This window comes from Rattus rattus, chromosome 18 (assembly GCF_011064425.1).
Source record: "Rattus rattus isolate New Zealand chromosome 18, Rrattus_CSIRO_v1, whole genome shotgun sequence".
Taxonomy (NCBI): Eukaryota; Metazoa; Chordata; class Mammalia; order Rodentia; family Muridae; genus Rattus; species Rattus rattus.
In genome coordinates this window covers 38,921,286-38,930,870 of record NC_046171.1, presented here as the reverse complement: position 1 = coordinate 38,930,870, position 9,585 = coordinate 38,921,286, and the positions used below count along the sequence as shown (strand labels likewise).

General features: G+C 48.1%; 1 protein-coding gene across 1 annotated transcript in view; it reads right to left on the bottom strand.

The window, feature by feature from the left end:
• Positions 1-4,907: 4,907 nt before the first annotated feature.
• Lama4 (laminin subunit alpha 4) overlaps positions 4,908-9,585 on the bottom strand; it is a 142,214-nt gene continuing 137,536 nt past the window's right edge. The window contains exon 38 of the mRNA XM_032888727.1: positions 4,908-5,206. Within this exon, the coding sequence (XP_032744618.1) occupies positions 5,061-5,206 (146 nt within the window). The 3' untranslated portion in view covers positions 4,908-5,060. The remainder of the gene's footprint in view (positions 5,207-9,585) is intronic.

Here is a 9,585-nt window from a genome sequence, read left to right as displayed (position 1 = left end):
GAGTTGACTATTCAATTTTAATAAGAACAAAAGGTGTGGCCAGTAGAGCACTAAGTAAGCCATTGGTTGTGTCTGACAAGTCAGCCTACTTCACAGTACTTTAGAGGCCACTTTGCTCCCTGCAGATTGGGTGATCCTAAGTACCACAGACGTCTATCAAAGAAGCAGCACTCCTTGGAGAAAGAAAACTCTTACCTCGGTCACACTTGCCAAGGATAAGAAAGGAATGGCAGGAGGTCTGTCATAAAGGACCCGAGAGTTCATCCCAGGTGGGAGTGATTGGTGTCTCAACCATGGTGGAAAGTCCTTTCCTCCTCCCTTCTTCCCTCTCTCCTGTTACCTCTGCCTCCTTGGCTTCCTCCCTCTTCCTTTCCTCTTCTATGCTGGGAAGCTCTTTGTCACTGAGTTACATTGTAAGCTAAAAAGACTGGATATCACTCACTCTGAAAGCAGGAAAAAAGTGAAAAGAAATACATACAATAGACTTAAATCCTATCACTTACATAGTTGTATCAATTACAAAAGGTCTAAACTTCAATTGCAAGACAAAGACGGCCATATTGGCCAGAAAAAGGAATGTAAGCATCAGCTGTTTATGTCACTTTACATCTGAGACTCAAAAGTCTAAAAGGACTGGGGCTGGAGAGATGGCTCAGTGGTTGGCAACACTGGCTGCTCTTCCAGGGCCTGGGTTCAGTTCCCCAGCACTCATGACTCAGTGTCTCAGACCCGTTGGTGATTCCTGTCCTTGGGGATCTGATTTCCTCTTCTGACATCTGTGGGCTGTACACACATGTGGGCCCTGGACCCATGTGCTGCACACACATACATGCGGATGAAACACCCACACACATACTTTTTATAAAGTAGAAAAGGATGCAAATAGAATACCATGCAAACATTAATCAAAAGAAGGGTGGAGTAACGATATTAATAATTACATAAAGCTTCAAAGTGCACCGAACCACAGGAACGGATGCAACTGAATCACTCCACGTTTACAGTATAGACTTCAAGTGGTGGAATAGGAAGCAATCATTGAAGACAGAGAAAACAGGATTCATTTGTACAGAACGCCCCCTCACAAAGCCAGAATGCTCACAAACACTGTGCAGACCACACTGTGCCCATCAAACCTCAGAAAGTTGAAAAGCATTAAGAATTCACAGTGTATTCAAAATGTATCCAGCAAATGAAAAAGTTGGAAATAACAAAGACACTCAGAGAATTTCCAAACTCCAAATATAAAGTAACACAGGCAGTGAGAGAAGGCAGTTTGAGCTGAGATAAAGCACACATCAAATTACCTGAGTTTTAGCTATAGCGGAGCCTAGAATGGGAGCGTTGCCTTAGTCCATTAGAAGGGAGAAGCCGGGCGTGGCGGCACAGCTTAGAATGCCAGCAGGCCAGTGAGGAGGATAGGCACAACTTCGAGGCCACTGTGGCCTGTAAGACTCAAAACAACAAAATGATGACAATGACAGCAGCAGAAGCAGCAGCAGCAGCAAAATCCCCAAAGCGAAACGAGAGGTTGAGGTGAAGGTAATCAAACCCCACTCTCAAAGGCAAGCAGACAGAAAGCTGGCAAGATGGCTCAAGCAGGTGAAGGTGCTACCGAGGCTGCTCGAGTTAGGTCCCCAGGAGCCTGATGGTAAAAGGAGAGAACTGACTCCCACAAGTCACCTCTGGCCTCGGCACATGCATCCAAGCACCCGTGCCCACACACACGCGTACCCAAGTAAGTGTAATAAATAAGAAGCAGGGAAACAGAGCCAAGTAAGTGTAATAAATAAGAAGCAGGGAAACAGAGGAAAAGGGGAACCCAAGCCCCCTTTTCAACATGATCAATAAAATTGATAATCTCAGCAGAATTATGAGGTATAACAGAAACCACAAATAATCGGTTCACAGTGGAGTATACCTGCCAGCCTTACAAGGAAACACCTTCTTAGCGCTATGGATGCTTTAGTATTGAATAAATACCTCCCACATTCCCTTACGTTATTGGGTATGCACATTCTCAGAGTGTACCATGCTTCCATGACTTGCCTCCATGTTGACGTTAGCTCATGATCCATTTCAAAAGATATTCCGTTGAGGCCGTGGGAGTGGGTGGAGGCCGTGAGTGTGGGTCGAGGCTGAAGTACGAGTCGAGACTGTGGGCGTGGGTCTAGGCCGTGGGCATGGGTCGAGGCCGTGGGCGTGGGTCGGACCGTGGGTGTGGGTCGAGGCCGTGGGCGTGGGTCGAGGCTGTGGGTGTGGGTCGGGGCTGTGGGCGTGGGTCGAGACCGTGGGCGTGGGTCGAGGCTGTGGCGTGGGTCGAGGCTGTGAGCGTGGGTCGAGGCCGTGGGCGTGGGTCAAGGCTGTGGGTGTGGGTTGGGGCTGTGGGCGTGGGTCGAAGCTGTGGGTGTGGGTCGAGACCGTGGGTGTGGGTCGAGGCTGTGAGCGTGGGTCGAGGCCGTGGGCGTGGGTCGAGCCGTGGGTGTGGGTCGAGGCCGTGGGCGTGGGTCGAGGCCGTGGGCGTGGGTCGAGACCGTGGGCATGGGTCGAGGTCGTGGGCGTGGTCGAGGCTGTGGGTGTGGGTTGGGTCTGTGGGCGTGGGTCGAAGCTGTGGGTGTGGGTCGAGGCCGTGGGCATGGGTCGAGACTGTGCGTGTGGCTCACTGTGACCTCGGTATGGTCTGCCTAGGTTGACTAGAATACATTCTGAACTCTCCTATCACAGCACTTTGGGTGTTCTGGAGAGGACTGCGTCTGATAGGCAGTGTCATCCTACACTTTGATATTTGTCCCTTTTTGTCCCATGATTACATAAGCAATTGGGATGTCATCCTTCAATCTCGTTTACCCCTGACCCGGCTGTCCCATCTGCTCTCTTGTGGGCTGGTTATGAGAACTCACGAAAGGTTATAGACTTCTCGTCTTTCTGACAGCTGTCAGTCATTCCTCCAGTCTTCTCACACATGCAGGCAAGCCTCAGGGGCTCAGCAGAAACAAAAGCAGAGGCATCAGAGTTTCCTTTTCTCAGGAACTTTATTGTCTTGGAAGGGGAGGGGAGGGGAATAAACTTCACGGAAACTCTGCTTTCCTGAATCTCACTTAATATTTATTGAATATATTCCTATACATGTCAGACACAGCTCTGAGCTCTTACAACAGATTTGTGACCAATCCAGAAGTCCATGTGTTTTATAGTTTAGAAAAACGTGTGTGTGAGAGTTTCATCTGCGTGTGTGTACCTGCAGTGCCCTAGGAGGTCAGCAGAGGGTGGCACAGGCCCTGGCTGGAGTTACAGGTGGCTGTGAGCTAAAGTGGGTGTAGCAGCTGAATCAGGGACCTCTGCAAGAACAGCATTTGCTCCCACTCTCAAGGCATCGTTCCGGCTCCTAGCTTACATCTTTGACGTTATATGAGCTTTTTCTGAGGAACGTGAACAGGTGTTTGTTAACAGGGCATCGATGACTAAAATGATTCCACCTGAGTGTACTGTGGAGATCCAATGAGTTTAATTGGAGTTACAGGAGTATGGGGATTACTTATAGAGACATGAGCAACTTGTAAGTGGATACACTGAAGAAGAAATTCTTATAAACCTTTAATTGCCTATTTTTAGGGGAGATGGGGCTTCATGAACCTCACACCCAGCGACTGTCACGGCCTATACGTTTTCAGGGAAAGGCAGGAACTGTTGAAACCCCCTCACCAATGGGCCCAATTCCTAGCTGGAGACTGAGGTAAACATTGCTTGACAAAAGGTAGGGGAATGTGCCGTCCTAGAACCACAGAGCAATATTACGATCTGCATTCCTATGAATGTGTGTCCCGAGCTGCTAAAATCACATTTCAGTTGAAGTCTCTTTGGCTTCGACTCCGACTAAGTGCCTGCTTTTCTTGTGTCATAATACAAATGTTTAAGAAAAAATAGTCCATCGTTCACACTCCTCTTTTCATACCGGGCAGCGTCTTGTCCAGTCAGGTGTGGCTATGAGAGAAGTGGAACACAGTACAAAGAAGACCTCCTTCACAGAAGGGCCTCTTCACTTCGCAGGGGCTCTGGCGAGGGGGGGGGGGGGGGGGGGGGGGGGAAGGGGGGGGGGGGGGGGGGGGGGGGAGAGGGAGAGGGAGGGGAGGGGGGGGAGGGGAGGGGAGTAGGGTCGAGGGGGGCGGGAGAAACAGAAGAAGCCTTTTCATTTTTGAGCCTGGGAGAGAGAAGTCTTATCCAAGAACTGGTTCAAGTTCATGTAAATGGGGAGGCAAAGGCTTTCAGGAGGTCACTGTGTGTTCTAAGTGACAACACAAGTCAGGGGAATTCCCATTTTCTGTCAATCCATAAACTATTCAATTATACTACAATTTCCTTTTTAAAAATGTTTTGCGTATGTACTTCTGTGTGCACACATGTGCTCCTACTGTACCAAGTAAGTACACATGAGGCACACATGGCATTTGTTGGGAGGTCATGGGGCTGAGGATCTAATTCAGTTCATCTGGCTTGTACTCAAGCCCCAGCCTCTGAGTCATCTCCCCAGTCACATAAAACATAACCCGTTAGAGCTGTTACTAAGCAGGTACTCCGACTGACTGTAAGGGTGAAAGCGGGTAATCTAATTTAGGTTGTCAACAAGTCAGTAAACGAAAGGCAGGAGATGGTAGTTGAGGACGAAGAAAAGTGTGGTATACATTGAGGGATCTCCCCGGAAAGATGGCTGCCTCTGAGAACGTAGTCACATCTGGCCTGCGCGCCAGGGCTGGTTAAGGACCCCCTCTACTTTAATAGACAGGAGCAGCCAGCCGCTTTGCCGGCAGAAACACACAGGCTCTCAGTCTGAGGAACTCCTTCACGTTTTGAACTGCTGTCTGCGGCAGACATGTTGGATCCCCAGGATGAATTTGAATTCAAACAAGAAATAGGAAGCAGCCAGTCTCAGATTTATTGAAATCCCCTTCAACCAGGTGAGAGCTTCTGTAGGGAGGGGGAGTTCCAGTCCCCCAAACCCGCCCCCCACTTCCGTGTTCATTTCAGTGCTGGAAAGAGCTCTCCTCAGCGGCCTTGCTGCTGCGTCAGGCTGTGGGGCAGGAGTTAATGCTCACAGCACCACTGACCAGGGCTGCTTTACTGAAGCTCACCGGGCGCCCATCGATCACAAAGTGACGGATGCAGCCTGTGAAGGGTTTGCTGGGAGTCAAACGGGGCGTCAGCAAGGACTCTGAAAAGAGAAATAGGGAAAATAAACAGTCAATGCAGGGAATTTCAAGCTCCGATATCAGCTCCCGGTATAAACTGGAAGATTGCTCAGACTTTCAAAATGATTTCCCGTCAGCAACGTTCACAGTGCTCTCTCTGGTGGACTCCCAGGGCCTGCATTCGTTTTTTTTCGAGAATGAGAGCACATGGGGGTTTTAATGTTTGCCATGTTTTTGTGATCACAGTCCTGTGCATACCGTGGCTGTCTTCCAGGGCTGAAATCCCCCACTTCCCTGTGAAGCCTTAGCCAGTGAGTTTCCATGATCTACCTGTACCATTCCGAGTTAATTTCCCCCAGGTCTTATTTATTGACCTTGTTTTGCTGAGAAGGGAAAGGAATGTGTGCTTCCCTGTCATTTTTTTTCACAGAATTATTGTTTCTGTTTAATCCCTATCTTCATTACCCGTCGCCCTTAAGCTTCTGCATTTCTGCCAAGCTTATAATGAGAATATAACGAGGAAATAATGAATTCAAACGAGGTAAAATTTAATTTTTCCGAGCTCGTGGCTTAAGACCGATAAATAGGGAAGTGCTCGTCGGACAGATTTTTTTATATGGACACAGGTGCCTTCCAGCGTGCCAGGGAACCTTCCCCACTTATTGCAATTAGGCACCTCGAGAAGCCTGGAGTTTATTAGTTATACAGATACAATTAGGTGTGTTGGGGCGATAGAGGCAATCTAATTTAAAGCAACTTGGAGAGCTTACAAATATCATGAAATTAAAACCCACTTAGTCACACGCACAGCGGTGCGAGCAGTGGCAGACGAAACGGGGAAAAGCAGTTGGCAACCCGTAACCCAGGGAGGCAGATACAGCAGGAGAGCAAACCCGCAGCGCCAAGCGCCTGTCGTGGTTCACCTTCCTGCAGGCAGAATAGGTGTGCACAGAACCCGTGTGCTGAAGGGAAGGGAAACCGCTCTCCCCTTTAGAACGGCACGCGTAAGAAAGCTTTAGCTTGAGCCCAGTGATGGGGCGCACACCTTTAATCCCAGCAGTCAGGAGGCGGAGGCAGGCGCGTCTGGGAGTTCGAGACCAGCCTGGTCTACAGAGTGGGTTCCAGAACAGTCAAGGCTACACCTTGTCTGGAGAAACCCTGTCTCCAGAACGTTTTCGATTGGAAAGGGGCTCCTTTCATTTGTATCTAATTCACGACGGCTTCACGTTAGAACAGAATGCTCAGCGAGCTTTATCCTTAGAACAGAACCTGGGCTAAACCTGGAGAAGAGGGGTTTTCTAGGCCCTCCGCCATCCTGTGTACAGTGAGACACAGCTTCCGTCCTGCCTGAGATTCCATCCTGCCTGAGCTGTCCACCCTCGGTTCATGTGGAAAATCATCTGAAGGGAATAATTAATATAGCAATTATGGTCTGCATGATGGGCCATGAAATTAATTCTATGTAGTGGCAGAAAAGTACCCTAGGGTCCTGAGTAATTGGTTAACAAAATGAACACATTTGTGTGTGTGTGTGTGTGTGTGTGTGTGTGTGTGTGTGTGGTGTATGTCCATATATGTGTGTAGTGCATGCACCTATGTGTGCTGATGTCAGAGGCATGTGTTATGTCCTTCATTAACTCTCTCTGCCTAACTTTATGGACGCAAGCGCTCTCCTCAAACCCTGAGCACACCCTTTTGTTTCCAGCTATGATATTGACTCCCAGTGACCCTCCTGTCTCTGCTGCCCTCGGTATCGGGGTTACATGCACGCCGTGGACAATACCCAGCTTTTATGTGGGTATTGGGATCTGAACTCCAGTCTTCACGCATCAAGCACTTTACTGTTGAGCCATTTTCCACCCCTTAACATAGAATTCTAAGAAAGAATGTTTCTGAGATCAAACGAAGACTTGAAAATATTGCGGGGTTTCCAATAGTGATTGGTTAGACTTAGGAATGGGCTTCACTGACCTCAAAGATTCTTTAACTTTTAAATTATCGTACAGGAAAGTTGATTGTGTGTGTGTGTGTGTGTGTGTGTGTGTGTGTGTGTAATAGTTAATTGAATTTTATTTATTACCCTTTTTGGGTTTTTTTTGAGACAGAGTTTCTCTGTGTAGCCCTGGCTATCCTGGAACTCTCTGTAGACCAGGCTGGCCTCAAACTTCTAGAGATCCACCTGCCTCTGACTCCTGAGTGCTGGGGTTAAAGGCATGTACCACTCCCACTTGACTATTAAGGTGAGGTGTGATAGCTAGCTTTTTTTGTCAACTTGACACAAGCTAGAGTCATCTGAGAAGAAGAAATATCTGTTGTAGAATTGCCTTCATGGGTCTGGCCCTTAGGGTATTTTCTTGATTAATGATTGATGTGCAAGGGTCCACCCCATGATGGGCAGAACCAGCCCTGGGCAGTTGTTCTTGGGTTGTATAAAACACATGGCTGAGGAGCCAGGCAGTAAGTAGCCCTCCCCTAAGGCCTCCGCCTGCGTTCCTACCTTGACACTCCTCCATTTCTCCCTAAGTTGTTCTGATTATAATTTTATTACAGTCACAGGACGCAAACGGGGACAGGAGAGAATGGATTATCAAAGTTGAGTGTTGTGTAAGAGCGACTGGCACTTCAAGAGAAGTCAGGGCACATAGATAGGACTTCTACCTAGGCTTGATTTCTTTAGTTATCTTTCTTAATGTCCTGGTTTCCGATGTGATTTTAGTGGAATTAATCTCAAGGAGCTCGGGATGACAGAATTGACCACAGCCAGCTTAAATTATAATCGAGTTTGCTGTGGGCTTGCTGGCACGGTTCCTGGGTGGAATGAAAAGCTGCAGTTATGGTAAGGTGGGCCACTGGATTCAACCATGGGAACAGTGGGCCACTGGATCTGACCAGAGCTTGCTAGTCCCCATGGGGTGACTCACTAGCAAACTCTTGCTGTTCATTATGTGTGTCGGGCACCCTGGCCTCAGTTTTAGGTGTATCTTGTTCTCTCAGTCCGTAGAGCTTATGTCTGACAGCAGTGTGTGGTGCTAGCATCAGACTCAGAGAGCAAATGGGTCCGATAAGAAGTTCTTCTGAATCTCACGGCAAGCGCCTCAGGTTTGGGGATAGGAACAAATGCTGTAACCTTCACTCTGGAGAGACATACTTGTTTTGCCATCAAGAGCTTGGACAGAGGCTTGTGTGCTGGGTGGGGAATGAACTGTTGTTTCCTGTCAGAAGGTAGTGTACCATTTAGCTTCAACAGTGTCCCGTGGTAAATTCCCATGGTTTGAATGAATGTTCCCATGGTCTCAGGTGTTTGAACATGTGGTCCCCAGGTGACGGTGCTGGTTGGGAGTTTAGGAAGTGTGGCTTTGTTGGAGGAGTTGTGTCACCAGAAGCAGGCTTTGAGAGTTTAAGGACATGCTCTGTTTTGAGTTTGCTCTCTCTGCTCTGTGCTTGTCATATAAGAAGTGATCAGCTCACCTTTAACCCTGGCACTGAGTTCAAGGCCAGCCTGGTCTACAGAGTGAGTTCCAGGACAGCCAGGGCTACACAGAGAAGCCCCTCTGCCCCCCAACCACCACCACCGGAAAAAAAAAAAAGATGTTATCATCCTCCTGATCCTGCAGCCAGGCCTTCAACTCTGCCACAAGAGACTGTCAGCCCCTGGAACTGTAAGCCTAAATAAACTCCATGTACTATAAATGGCCTTGGTCATCGTGCTTTATCCTGGTAATAGAAAAGTAACCAGAACAGTTTTATAACAGTGGTATTATTGCATGTATCCTAGGAAGAAAGGTTGGAAGGAGAAGGCAAGCCCAAAGGATCAATAAGGAATTCGGTTGGAGGAACAGGAGAAGCTGTTCCATGGAGCGGTAGTAGCAGGAAAAAGGAAGAGCAATATTTACTAGAAATTGCATCCCCAAGTACTTGTGGCAAGGTCTGGAGCAAAGGTGGCATCCCTGAATATTACAGAACTTCAGTCTCGGGCGCTACGGGGAGACCAGAGGCACGGACAAAGAAGGGGCAGGTGAGCGCTTTGTTTAATTTAATCCTGTGTGCACTGGAAACGTGAAACAGCTGAAGCTATGCTATGATTTTTTTTTTTTTTTTTTTTTTTTTTAGGAAGGAAGCAATGTGGAGAAATAGAACTGACATGAGACAGTTTCCACAGGTCATAAAATAAGGTGCAATGGCGGCCTTTCCTAGAATCCCTTTCAGAATCAAAGCCAGAACAGAGGCAGAGGACTGGGGGATACTGGTGTGAGTGCCTGTGTGAAATTCAAGAGGGGGTTTGCTTTTTGAGGATCTTATCTATGCCTTTTGGCTCTCGGGGTAGCATTGCTGGCAATGCTGGTATCTAACTGTTCTACTGCTGTGAAGAGACACCATGACCAAAGCAACTCTTACAAAAGAA